Source organism: Cryptotermes secundus, unplaced genomic scaffold (assembly GCF_002891405.2).
Source record: "Cryptotermes secundus unplaced genomic scaffold, Csec_1.0 scaffold548, whole genome shotgun sequence".
In the NCBI taxonomy this organism is placed as follows: domain Eukaryota; kingdom Metazoa; phylum Arthropoda; class Insecta; order Blattodea; family Kalotermitidae; genus Cryptotermes; species Cryptotermes secundus.
Window position 1 is genome coordinate 709,339 of NW_019732380.1, and position 14,248 is coordinate 723,586.

General features: G+C 38.6%; 1 protein-coding gene across 1 annotated transcript in view; it reads left to right on the top strand.

Moving 5' to 3' along the window:
* Positions 1–2,575, top strand: part of LOC111867641 (odorant receptor 4-like) — an 18,045-nt gene extending 15,470 nt beyond the window's left edge. Inside the window, exon 6 of the mRNA XM_023857658.2 lies at positions 2,001–2,575. Coding sequence (XP_023713426.2) covers positions 2,001–2,054 — 54 coding nt within the window. The 3' untranslated portion in view covers positions 2,055–2,575. The remainder of the gene's footprint in view (positions 1–2,000) is intronic.
* Positions 2,576–14,248: the final 11,673 nt, after the last annotated feature.

Below are 14,248 nucleotides of genomic sequence, written 5' to 3' on the forward strand. Positions count from 1 at the left end.
CCAGGAAGATTCGTGGTACTCATTTCTGTTAGAGGCTGAATCGACCATAAAGCCATGGTGTGGCTGCAAAGAATAGATCAAATGAAAAATTCAATGCCCTCATCGGGAGTCGAAACTGCGACCTTCCGGCTTGTAGTACAGTGTCTCAACCAATTACGCTACTGCGTGCCCCCAACTAAACTTCCCTATTATAGTTAATTTATTTACTTCAAAAGATCAGATATCATGATGTAAAAATACTACGTTCATTCAAACACAGTTTCGACCAGTTCGCTTAGGAATAATTTGTATTTATTTACTTTATTAATCAACGACAAAAAAAATGTGACATATACATAAGTGTTGCCTATTTGAAATCTTATTTTTTAATTACTGTTCGCTTCGTTATTTTAAGAGACAATTCCTCCAATACAGATCATTGCTAATTATTTCCCCCTTGAACAGTTCATCAAAGAGTTTTCATGAAGATAATATTAGCGGAAACAAAACGAGAAATACCCAACTAACGAACGCTTGCAATTTCAGCAGTGGCGGCTCGTAGCTAAAATTAGTGGGGGTGCTGCTCCAGAAGCGCACAGTTCCATACAAAGATCTGGCTACTGACATTAAGCTTAAGGATTATATATTGTATTGTACAAGTATAAAGAAAGAATGAAAGAAAAAAGGACTCATTACGAGTATATAAATGTTATCGGTAATATCATGTGGAAATTGGGGGTGCTCCAGTTCCGCAGTGCCTATACGCGGGCCGCCCCTGAATTTCAGTCTCGCTCGTGTAATTAAAACATAAAACATGTCACTGTTTTAATCTATTTGCGGCCTGTTGGCGCCTTGCTCGGCTTACTCTTCGACCCTGAAGATGGAAGCAATACGTTCCTCCAAAACGTATGTAAATTTCTATAAGACTACAATTAATATTATTACAATTGTTGTTATCATCCGCCCGTGTGGTCTCGTGGTCAGAGTTACTGGCTACAGATCCAGAGGTCCGGGTTTGATTACCTGCGCTACCAGATTTACTGAGAAGTAGTGGGTCTGGAACGGGGTCCACTCAGCCTAGTGAGGACAATTGAGGCGCTATTTCAAGGAAATAGAGGCTCAGGTCTAGAACACAGAGATTAAAAGCCGTGAGGATCCGTTGCGCTGACCACGCGACACCGTCTATATCACAAAAGTTGGCACTAACTTCGCCGACAAGCGGCGGTAGCTCGGTCGGTATATTTCGCTTGCGGACTACAAGCCACGGAGTTTTTTTTTGTTATCGAAATCATCATCTGTCTTGGTGACACCGATGGCTATGACACATGGGATTATTCTGCGAACTTTTCACCCGTCCTTAAAAATATTTTAAATCTAAGTTTATACCAGTAGTATTTTCCTGCTTTACGGAAGCAAGCGGCATAACATTCAAAGAGCTGAGTCAAAAAACTTCAGTGTGCATTACGTACAAGACCCTCACAGACTTCCATATTATTGTTAAGCAGTTTCTTCATTTCTTTTGGCTTATTTTGGACTTCACCCATCGTCTGGTAGGTAAAAGACAAAAAACCACAACGTTTCGGAAACTGGATCTGTCTCCATCTTCAGGTGGATAGGGAAGGATAAACCTACTCAGTTGGGCCCCTTAGAAAGAGCTAGTCTCAATCACTCGATTGAGTGATCCAGTGATCTCAGTCACTGAGTAGGTTTATCCTTCCGTATCCACCTGAAGACGGAGACAGATCCAGTGTCCGAAATGTCGTAGTTTTTTGTCTTTTTTGTCTTTTACATACCAGAAGATGGGTGAAGTCCAAAATAAGCCAAAAGAAGTACAGTATACACCATCGTCAGAATCCTTTCGAGTTTCTTCACTATCAAGATCAATATTTCTACGCTGTGGAACTTAAAGACATTTAGGGTTTTAATACGATATGAGCATACGACTAAGAGACAAATGCATTCATAGAGAAAAGTCAACGGAACTAATCCCAGGATTAAGTAACTTTTTCTTTACTCCTCAGATTGCTCATACTGTGTATGCTTACTACACCGTCCTGATGCAAACGCAGCAGTAACGCACCAACAGTAACATAGCAAGAACCAGCCAAATTACTTCTCAGTGCACTACAATGAGTATGGAACACAGATACTAATCTAGAAGAGCGACGAATTTTCTCATTTAAATCTAACTACTGTAACTTAGAACGCAATGTCACTGATGATAAAATGAGCAGGGGTAGCTCAGTAAGTAGAGTGAATAGCTACAGGCTGGACGACCGGGGATCGGTCTCCATCAGGGGACGCAGTTACCTTCATCACCGCCCCCGACTGAAGACCACGTACCTCTTATCCATTGGGTGTACAGGGTCAAGCGGCCGAAGTGTAAAGCTGATCATTCATCTCGATATAGTGCAGAAATTGAGTTTCTGCTCCCTCTGCATCTACATATAGAGTTGCTTAAGCATAGAGACATAGTTGCCTCATATACAGACAAGCTGAGAGTGACCGCTGTTTCGCAGCATTATGAAGCACGCAGGAAACAACATAATGTGAAGATACTCTAAAGCTCTGAAGGCGTGTTCCGAACAAGGATCTATATATGTAGTGCTGACATGTATATTCTTCAAACTATTTAAAAGAAAATAAAATTTCTCTAATGTGAGAATTCCGCGAAGGTATTTTATTTTAGATAAATATCTTCTGGGATATAATGATGTGTGTTCCAAAACGTCGGTTGGGTTTCAACGGATTACACGGCGTGATATCCGAGGAGATAAAACTTTTCCTGGATACAGATTGTTTATTCATTTATTTACTTACTTAGTCCGTTCCTCTTACACCTTTTGGTGTCGAGGTTGTCTTTTTCGTTTTGATCATTTTACAGACGGTAGGACTCAGCTCGTCGCAAGGCCTCTACCTAAACACAGGGCAACATAAATACAGAATAAACGCATACAAATACCAAACATCCATGCCTTGTGTGGGATTCGGGCCTATGATCCCGGCTTCCGAGCGAGCGAAGATAGTACATGCCTTAGACCGCTCGGCTAGTGTGACAGGCAGTATTTATTCATTCAATGTATATTTTTGACTTTTCGGCGATGTGAGTAAGTATCAAATATCAGTGAACAGTTGCATGTGAATCTAATATTTGTGTACTATAAGGAAAGAGTTCGCTATAGCCATAATTACTCAATTTATCTAAGGCAAGGATGTCTATATTTCTTGGTTCACTCTTCGGTCTATGGGCTGGACAGCCGAGGGATCGGATTTCGGGTCTCGGTAGGTGAAAGATTTTCCCTTCCACGTACTCCAGACGGGGCATTGGGGCCCACCCAGTCTCTTCTACAATGGATACCGGGGGATATTTCCTCTGGAGTAAAGCGGGAAGGAAGTGAAGCTGAACACTCACCTCCGACTAGTGCCGAAGTAAAGAATATGTGGATATATACATCCGTTCCCCCCATACGGTTTCATGGCGTAGAGCTTCATTAACTAAGCATAGGAATAACTTCACCTTTTTACTCTACGAATCTGAAGACGGGGAGGCGGTATGTTCCTCAAAAACGCCGGTTTTCACCAAGAAATATAAACTTCCTCAAGTTGGTGTGTCAAATACATTCTGAAGAATTTTGTTCAGAATATTAACTTACTTATCCACCATGATGTTTAGTTACGAGTATAGCGATCATAATCATTTAGTTTGAAAAGTAAGTAGCTTAACTGAAAATATAAATTAATATCAAATGGGGGTGGAATTTTGAGAAAATTATTTTCAAAAGCTGTCCCTGTAACAGGCCGTTGAGGCCCATAGGGTTGTGAGATGTCGAGGCTTCATTTTCTCTAGACAATCGGCTCAGACATGGCGGTAAGACTGTCAGCCTTAAGCGCCGGCCGCCCTTTACCCCGAGGAAGGTTCCTGGTATTCATTTCTGTTAGAGGGTTAGTCGACTCCAGGGCCATAGTGCAGCTGGAAGGATTAGATAAATGAAAAATCCAACGACATAATCGGGAATCGAACCCGTGACCTTCCGTCTTTTAGCATAGTGCCTCAACGAACTGCATTATCACGTGTTCCAAGTTTTGTTAGAAATAATGTGTAAAAGCAGACAGAAACACAAAAGAAACTGCAATTAAACATTTTAATTTGTGGCCCTTCGTACTCTGATTGAAATTAGCTTTGTGCATCAGTGCTACACTTCTTGAAAACTGGTCATAATTTTAGAAAACTGTATAAATTACAGGACGAGAACGAGGTTGCGGGACGGCCGCCGGAGACAAGCCTACGTTATTAAACATGCACTAAGGATTTTCTCTTGACGGACTTAATGAACAGAAGCCGTTGGGAAATCAGCCCTTGCTGGAATGGTCGCTTGCGTTCTCTTCTTTATACTGATAATACTACCATGACAAGAAGGGTTCAAAGTCACAAAAATGTGTTTCTTTACTTAGGGTAGTGTGAGAATGATGCTCTCAGTATTAGGCAGTAAATGGCCCATTGTACCAATCACGAATGGTAGTTGGAAGAAATGAGGCAATTAGTGGAATGAAATTCGGCAGGAAAAACCGAAGTACCAGAAGAAAACCTCTGTCAGTGCCACTTTTTACATATAAATTGGCCCAGAATCAAACCCGAAACTGCATAATAAGGAGAGTTATAACATGTACTCTTCTCCAAGTATAGTTAGAATGATCAAGCCAAGGAGAATGAGATAGGCAGGGTACATAGCACGTATGGATTTGAAGATGAATTCCTATAGAATATTGGTGGGAAAGCCAGAAGGAAAGAGACCACTGGGGAGACAAAGACGTAGGTGGGTGACCAATATTAAAATTAATCTTAGAGGGATGGGGTGGTATGGATTGGATTGATCTGGCTCAGGATAGGGACCAGTGGCGGGCTCTTGTGAACACGGTAAGGAACCTTTGGGTTCCATAAATTGCTAGGAAATTCTTGAGTAATTGCACAATTGGCAGCTTCTCAAGAAGGGCTCAGCTCCATGAGTGAGTGAGTATCATACTCAGGCCACCGCCTGACCTATAACATGGCTAAAACCATGATCTAGACCGGACGAAGATTGGACATGATATGTTTAATTTCAGCAAGGTGTCAAACCTGTGAATTAAACCATTGTACATGGAATTTTCAGTGAAGCAGGAAGAAAAGTGGCAAGGAATTCACTTCAAATTCATGTACACAGTGATGAACTCTTCAATAAAACATCAGTTTAGGGATTAATGATGTTAATTAGTATGAATCAAGCTGGACTATGAGAACAATAACAAAACGCATTCACCAATAAATAAAACATGTTCGAGAAGCTTGTGTTTTTCTGTGTTCTTCCTGCTGTATTATACTTTCAGAGACAATTCTTATAATTCTGTAGCCTTCCACGTCACAACAGCCTCAAGATGCATACGTTTTCCTCATGAAAAGCTAGTTACAGACAGGAATAACTTGTTGAATATCAAGTTTAGACTTCAGTTTCATGTCTCACACTGCTATACGAGTAAGAAAACTGACAAATTGCAATTGCAGTACAATTACAGAAATGGGGATTAGAATATTTCCATCCTCGACACATAATCGGCCACAAGAAAATTCAACGAAACATTCTCTTCTGTTTCTGGTATTTCTGAACCTTGCGGGCAGCTTACCACCAACAAAAGCATTTGTAGCAGACCATGGAAAATAACGGCATACAACATATATTCAGCCCTCTCTCATCTGTGGTTTGTAGCAGGAATCATTGCCCAAATATTTACTCTTCATCAGCATTGGGGGAGTGTCAGTAATATTACTGATATAATTTTTGAATTGGTAGCAGTGATCAGTAATAGTTCCATAGGAATATATTTAGTGCTTAATAGAAGAAATTACAGCTAATTATTTAAAAATGCAAACAATATTCTACAGTTAAAAACTTCAATTTGGCAGGAAACATCATTTTACTCTAAGCGAAGCATCGCATCAAAATGCAGTTTCCTCATGCAACAAATTGTTCAGCTGTATGGATATATCCATTTATTCTAGGGTGTACTGAAATAAATGATGGAAGAAGAAAACACAGAGAACACAAACAATATGTCCGGTCAGGAAATGTACTGGAAATATTTCTGTTTCAAAATGTGGTTACCAGCTAATGCCACACGTTCACCAGTGTATCAATGCTTGTGGATATATCAAACTTTTCCTATAATCAGTTGTCATGAACTTTTCTTCTTCTTCTTTCCTTGGCACTACAGCCCCAGTGGGCCTAGGCCTACCTCCATGAACTTGTCACGAACTTTACCAGGTATAATTTGTCATTTTTCTCAGTAACAACTTTAGCAGCAGCTCACTTCAGTATTTTGGCCATTATTTGGAAAAACGCCACCAAGACCATATTAATATTAGGCTCCACACAAGCTACAGAACAGAAACCAACAGACTCGAAGTCAGCCGCTGAAAATCTTCTTAAAGACAGAACACATGAATTGCAGACTAGAAAAGGTTGTAGCAAGGCTATAATTCTGAAGCACCACAGAGAAGACTGTAGTGTGACTGTAGGCCTACATGCAAGTGAAGAACTACAGTCGAGAATAAATGTCAAAGAAGATGACACAGGAAATACCCAACAGAGATATGATCCAGCAGATTATCTGATTAAGTGCATCAAATACCATCAAGCTCTACTTGAGTACATTTCTTTCAAGTCACTCTTTTCTAACCTAATTATCTTGCAAATATAGTGAAGTATAGTGAAAGAAGAGGCAAAAACTTAAATACGTCCCCACATGATTAGAAATTTTAAGCCCTTCCACATCAGCGATTAAATTTTTCCATCATCAGAATTAATAACAGGAAAGATTCAGATACTGTGTCTAATTCATAAAACAAATTTATTTACATACTGCAGTTGTACATCATGTTTAGGTTATTGTAAATTAATAGTCACAAGACAAATGCCAGTCTAAAAACCCGAAATTAATGGCAGTGGGGATTCGTTGCCTTGAACATGCGACACCCTCTCTGCTTAAGTTGACATTAACTTCCCCGACAAGCGGCAGTCGCTCAGTCAGTATAGTTCACGTGCAGACTAAAACCACAGTTTTTTTTATATGAACAAAAGGTCAACAAAAATAAATTTTTATTAAACGAAAAGTACAATTGTATTGTATGACCTGCCACACTGGAAGGACAGTGGATGAAGAGAGAAGAATGGCAGCTGGGAATTGAAAGACAATAATGACATTAATATACTGACAGAAATCACATTTTAAAACATGAACATACAACAGAACATGTTTCTTTGACAATTACCTCAAACCAGGGACTGTTAACCATTTCTGCATGACTGGCAACTAGAAAAGAAACTTATAATTTATAGCTGAAACAGTATGAATATTCTGAAAGAAATATGAGTATGAATTGAACTATGTAGATTTAAAGTTCTCACAGTGACGGTTATGAAGAGTGTGTCTTCTGGGATATAATGCTGTGTAGTCCTTTAAAGGCTCTGCTTGCGACCTGCTTCATGCTGATATCTTGATTGGCTTCTTCTTCCACGCTGAGGATTGAGGCAACATGTTCCTCTGAACTGTCAGTTGACTTTCAGTGGACTACAGAGTATTATATCTGAGAAGACAAAACTCTCATGAACTGAACTAATGAGAATATAAATAGCTTTGTGCCTTGTTTTCTTGCACTATGAAATTTCCCGAAATATTGTTTTGACACACAATGTCATACATAGAACACCTAATGAACAATTAGTCACTTTCTTGGAAAATGTCACCACAGCCCCTGTAATAATGTGACACCTGAAACTAAACATTTACAATTCCAATGCACTGGGCAGAGAATAGGTTTATACACACAGAGTGGAAATCACCATATGGTTTCAGATAGTCATCAAACAAGTGATAAATTATTATTAATATTTCAAATATCTTGTAGACACCCATAAACCCTTCTGAGGGCACAAAGTCCCCCATGGGCATAGAGCTGCCAATTCCTATCACATATTTACTACAGTTACTATTATCTGCTGAGATAATTTAACACTTAACTAACACATGATGCCTTATGTGCACCACTGAGATATTTCGGGAATATGTCGACTAGGATGAGGCTAGGAAGATACATTTTGTTTTGAAAGACTGAAACAGTGCATCTTTTTGAGTGTTTTAATGCCCTTTTTATTGTACTTGAAGGTAACCCATGTCAGCATATATCGCTTTCAAATAAGCCCAAACACCCCCATTTAAGGTTTCTGTTAGAGCAATGGATTTGAACACTAAGCAGATGAAGATCATAAATTGGCAAGAAATTGTGTCATCATTCATGCACCAAAAATGAAATATGAAGTTCCAATATCTTTGCAGCAGGTTGAGAATAACCATTGCTTTAACCTTTAAGTGCCAAAGTGCCCCGTTTGTGCCAGTCATGAGTAAGGTCTTCATGGCCAAAGTGCCCCGTTTGTGCCAGTCAGGCATTTAAACTCCGCCAGTGGAAGCGAGCGCACACGCCACTAGTGGGAGCACATGCACAGTCCAAACTATTTATTTTTAAATGTAGTAATTACCAGACAGACTTGAGTAAAACCCTAATAGAGGAATTAAATTGATACTTAAATGAACAACAGCAAATAAAAATATACGTATGAGTTATGCCAAAACTTATCCATGATCCAGTAATTTTATTGCAGATTCTGCAGATAGGTATGTAAAAATATATTGTAAAATTTGATGTACATACCTTTTTTGTTGTTACCTGCTTGATGTATATATAGGCTGAAATTGTACTACAGTATTCGATTTCACTACGATCGCACAGATAACAGATCACACTCTGTATCTTAGACACGATGCAGCTGTCTGCTCATTCAAATAGAACGGGCAATAAACTTTTGCAGCTCTAACGGGAGGTCTTAGCACTGAAGAAGGGACCCCTCTAGCTTTCTCTTGAATAGCCATGCTTTCATTCTTCTGTCCTTCAGTAAAAAGACTCGAAAATCCAAAAGTGTAAGCAGGGCTAGCAGAAGACAAAATGATTTTATTGCTTCCATCTGTTTTATGACACCAGGGACTGCTAAAATTCGTCAAGTGTTACAAACAGAAATGAATTTATAATGCAGAACAACTCTGTGAAGAACTGGGAAACCATTATTGAAGTACGCATCAAAATTAAAACAAAATTTGAAAATAGAGTATAACACTTTGTATTAAAAATTTCAAATCTTCCATTATAATATGTGACACTATGTTCTTTGCTGATATAAACAAAGTTAATACCATCCATTTTTCATAAAAATTGAGCAAGATACAGCATTTTTAAACACAACGCTTAAAATTGATTAAGCACCTAATAGGAACAGACATTTAAACGCAGAGTAGCAACGGGCATTTAAACGTGCACCAGCAGCGGGCATTTAAATAAACTCCGGCCAGCTCAAGCTTACCACTATTTCGAAGTCCGGCGTTTAAAGATTAAATAAGTAGAATGACTGATAAACAGCATATAAAAATATTCTAATTTATTCACAATTAAGATAAGTAACAATTCCATTTTTTCACAAGTATGTACAAGAACTTAATAGACTAAACTGGCATACTATACAAACAGACGATTTTTCTTACAAAATACAATTAAGTAAAATAACTTGATAAATGTTTTTCTTTTCTTGTAGAAGATTTCACTGCTGAAAATTCCTTTTTCATGTCTGGATTTGTACATCTCTAACACACAGTAAAACAACTTGGCAAATGCTTTTCTTTCCTTGTAGATGATTTCATTACTGAAAATTCCTTTTTAAAGTCTGGATTTGTATATCTGTAACACACAGTAAAACGATTTCTTAAAAATGTATGTTAAGCGATATAGATACTTCACTGCACATGAACTTACATGATTTTTCCTAGGAACTGGAACAGAATGAAAGCAACACTGCATTCACACTCTGATGAAAGGCTTGTTGCAGGAAACATGATTCTGGTCAAAGGGACAATGTTTATGAAACAGACAATTTATATCTATACATGTAAACATACAAAATTGCCTACAATCCAGATTTCTTTACTGCTGAATCAACTCATTTCCTGAAAGTCCTGCTATCAGATTTACTGACATTCGCTGTTTTACTGAGATGCTCATATGCATAATATTCTATACCCCAAATCATGGCATTTGATCGAAATGCAAACTCTGCCTATCGCTCTCCACTTTGGTACCCAAGATCTTGATGTAAGGACGAAGTTGGGCACATATCGGCTGTGGCCTGGTAACAAGCCTACTGCCTGAAATTTAAAAGTTTTTCAGTTATTTCAAATTCATGTGTGTGTCCACACTTATGTCCAACTTAAAAGTGTTTGCTACTGACAAATTAAATAATGAAATTTTTTTTTTTTGTCAAGAATGATCTTTATGAAGTTGACAAGTTGCATTGGCACTGCAGCAACAATTTTAAAATTCTTGTTTGTTTTTCTATATATAAGTGTGGTTTTGTAGTTTTTGACAAATTTATGTTTGTACTTATTATTGCTAGTGGGGTGGGACCAAGGCCCTTGTACTGCGGCCACTTCTGGCCTACTGTACCAATGCTTGTACTTAGCTTCATAACTTGTACTCTTCTCCAAGTATAATTAGAATGAACAATTCAAGGAGGATGTGGTGGGCAGGGCATGTAGCATGAATGGGGGAGAAGAGGAATAAATATAGGATATTGGTGGGAAAGCCAAAAAGAAAGAGACCATTGGGAAGACCAGGGCGTATGTGGGTGGACAATCTTAAAATGGATCATAGAGAGATAGGATGGGATGGTATGGATTGGATTGGTCTCGCTCAGGATAGGGAATAGTGTAGGGCTCTTGTGAACATGGTAATGAACCTTCTGGTTCCATAAAATGCTGGGAAATCCTTGAGTAGCTGCAGATTTGGCGACTCCTCAAGAAGGGCTCAGCTCCATAAGTAAGTTAGTAAGTATGTTTGTACTTTCCTAATGTATAAGTATACATATTTTTGTTCTTTACTAATAATATGTTAAAGAGAAAACATAAATTTAACAGCAAATTTTGAACAAAATTTCCTTGCTTCATAGCTGAGAGTAACAAAGAATGAAACAGAATACATTACTTGCAAACTGTATCAGTAGCAAACAAACACAGTTATAATTTGGAAGCATTGCCAAGGGTAAGAAACAAATCCACAGTTGCTGTAACACCCCACAGGATTGTAATTTTTTTCTACAACAAAATTAAAAAAACAGAGCAGCAAGTAATAGCAACAGAAAGTATACTGTTATTTCATGCTGTAAAATATCACTTATATAGATCTATGGACTGCACTTCCAAAATATGTCACATCATATAGTCAGAACTAAAATAATTTACCAGTGAAAGAACAAAAAGCTGAAGCCATTGTACATAATGCGTTTGTTCCACATTCAGTAGCAATAGCAATTCAGGATTTAAATTAAACATCCTGCTCACATGTCTCTAGAGATGGCAGAAATCATGGTACACTGAAACTACTTCCTGTCGGGATATAATATTATCATAAAGTTCCTGGCATTAAATAAAAATTTATAGATCTGAATAGCACACCATATGAAAAATCAGAAATGACAGGGAAATGTGTCACACAAACGCTGAAAGACCAAGGCCTCTTTACTAAAGCATTCTCTGGTGACATCATAATAATTTTAGAGAAATCAATCACTCTGGAAATACCTGCATGACAGGTGATGATGACATAAGGGTTTCAAATAAAACTTTGTTACAACTGATGTTGTGTTTTGGTTTCTATGTACACACAGGTCTACAATGAACTTACAAATCTGCCTCCAATTAAGGGTTTAGAGGATGCTCATCTGATAACTGAGAAATTACATGTTAGGTAGCTGAATCTCTTCACATCACATATTTACCAGACATTTAGTATGTTTTTTTTTAAGCTGGGAACATAGTGGGAAGAACAATATTAAACACAATTCATGATTTACATAGGTAGCTGCCAAACAAACCTTGTCAATTCAGCCTTCTGATGAGTAACAGAGAGAAATTTCCTAAAACATCCATTTATTACTTCTCTACAACAGAGACAAAAACAACTCCCTAGTATGACTGTTTAAGTTTTATCACTTGAAAACTCATCACCCTTGCATGTTTCGATCCCTACGGATCATCCTCACAGGCATCAATACTTTTTCCGGGAACTACTATCACAATAGGTGTTAAGTTATATACATACACATATAACGTCTGAAATACACAATGTTCAACCTTTCACAATCACAGCAGCCTTCCTGGTATTAAAAATTTTTATTTTTTAAGTTTTTTAAAAACTTGTACATTGTGCATTTCAGACATTATATGTGTATGTATATAATTTAACACCTATTGTGATAGTAGTTTCCGGAAAAAGTATTGATGCCCTCTGAGGATGATCCATAAGGATTGAAACATGCAAGGGTGATGAGTTTTCAAGTGATAAAACTAGTCACACTAGATGGAGTTGTTTTTGTCTTTGTAATTGTTAGTGTGACGGACCAGAATGAAACAAATCAAATTCTCTACAACATATATGATTTTGAAGAAACATAATTTTACACATTACAGTACAGTGAAAATACCTATGTTAAGTCTGTGATCCATGCAGGTCATCATAAGATACTGTGAATCACTATTATCCATACTTTATTAAACCTTTTTATTCCTTGGTCCAAATATTTTCTATTCAGCAATGTATTCATCCCACCACTAAAACCTTTAGATTATCTCTAAACTGAACCAAGACAATTTAAAATACTGTATTCTTTATAGAACGCAAGACTCAGGGCCATGCACTGTACATGGACTTGTAACTGATTCATTCATCCTATGCAGAATATAGTATTATATTGGGGTGAGGATGTCGAGGCCATGAAGTGAGACTGTGAAGCCAGACACTGACCCACCATTAATTTGTTGCCCCTGTCGCTTCTTCCTTTAAAAGTGAAGCCCATCTGATCACACGATTTACACCACTTGTATATGGATATTTTGGTTGGCAATTCCCTTCAGAACACCATAGAAAATCTCCTTTCCAACATAACCTCAAACCTAGGCTCATAAAACCTCAGGGAACATTTAACTTTCACTCATATAAGAGGCTTAAACTTGGCGGCGGCCAGGCATACGACCGCTCAAGTGACTTAGACTGCCGTTGTAGCGGAAACTATTAGAGATAGGGCATAATCTGCTGTACTGAGCCTGGACTGACACAGGCCCTGTGTATATGGTGTACACACTCATTAACATGTATAATATGTAAAATATAAATATATTATACATTATGACAACTGACTATTACTGCAGACAATGACTTTGACAAAAGACAGACCCAGCCTCTAGTCAGGGAGGGCGCCACACAATGACAAGACAGTAAATGTCAAATAGCAACTACTATCTAGTCATGAGCTCTAAATAGGGCTCGACACCAAGCCCAACCAAGGCTGACCGATTGTCAGTCGCAATGTGACGTCGACTTTAACTTTAAACATCGCACGACTTCACACCCTTCTCCCCTCCACGCCCACTCACGCCTATGTACGCTTCCCGCGTTTCGCACGCAATTTAAACAACTACGACCGCAGTGCTTCAGGCGGAAAGATTACAAAACTGTGGCACAAATTTTAAATTTGATCATATTAGCGGTAAAGGAACAGCTGCCCTTGTGTTATTAGTGATATTGTTAACTATCAAGACACAGTAGGTTGAGACACTATGTTACAAGCCAGAAGGTCGCGGGTTCGAGTCCGGATCAGGTGGATTTTTTTTTTTCAATTTTCTTACTCCTTCCAGCCTCACTATGGCACTACGGGCGACTCTGCCCCTGACAGAATTGAGTACCAGAAATTTTCCTTTCCTGGGTGGGGGGAGGGGTTAGGGGCGGCCGGCGCGTAAGGCTGACACACTTAACGCCATCTGTGAGCCGACTGCCAAGACAAAATGTGGCAGCCTCGACATCTCACAACCCTGTGTGCCTTTATGGCCTCTGATAGGGATAGCTTTATCAAGACATTATTAAAAAAGGGGCTAGATCTTATGTTTCGCGCAACATTATGCGGAATATTGTAACTCTCTGACAATTAGAAAACATTATCTGTTGGTTAGATTGTCATCACGCGTGTCTTAACATTCGCTGGGCGCACGAATTACCAAACATGGTGGCCCAATCAAGAACAGGGGTATGCAACTCAATGCTATTGGCGGGCAACACAGNGAAGATCAAGAACCGCGTCCACTGTCT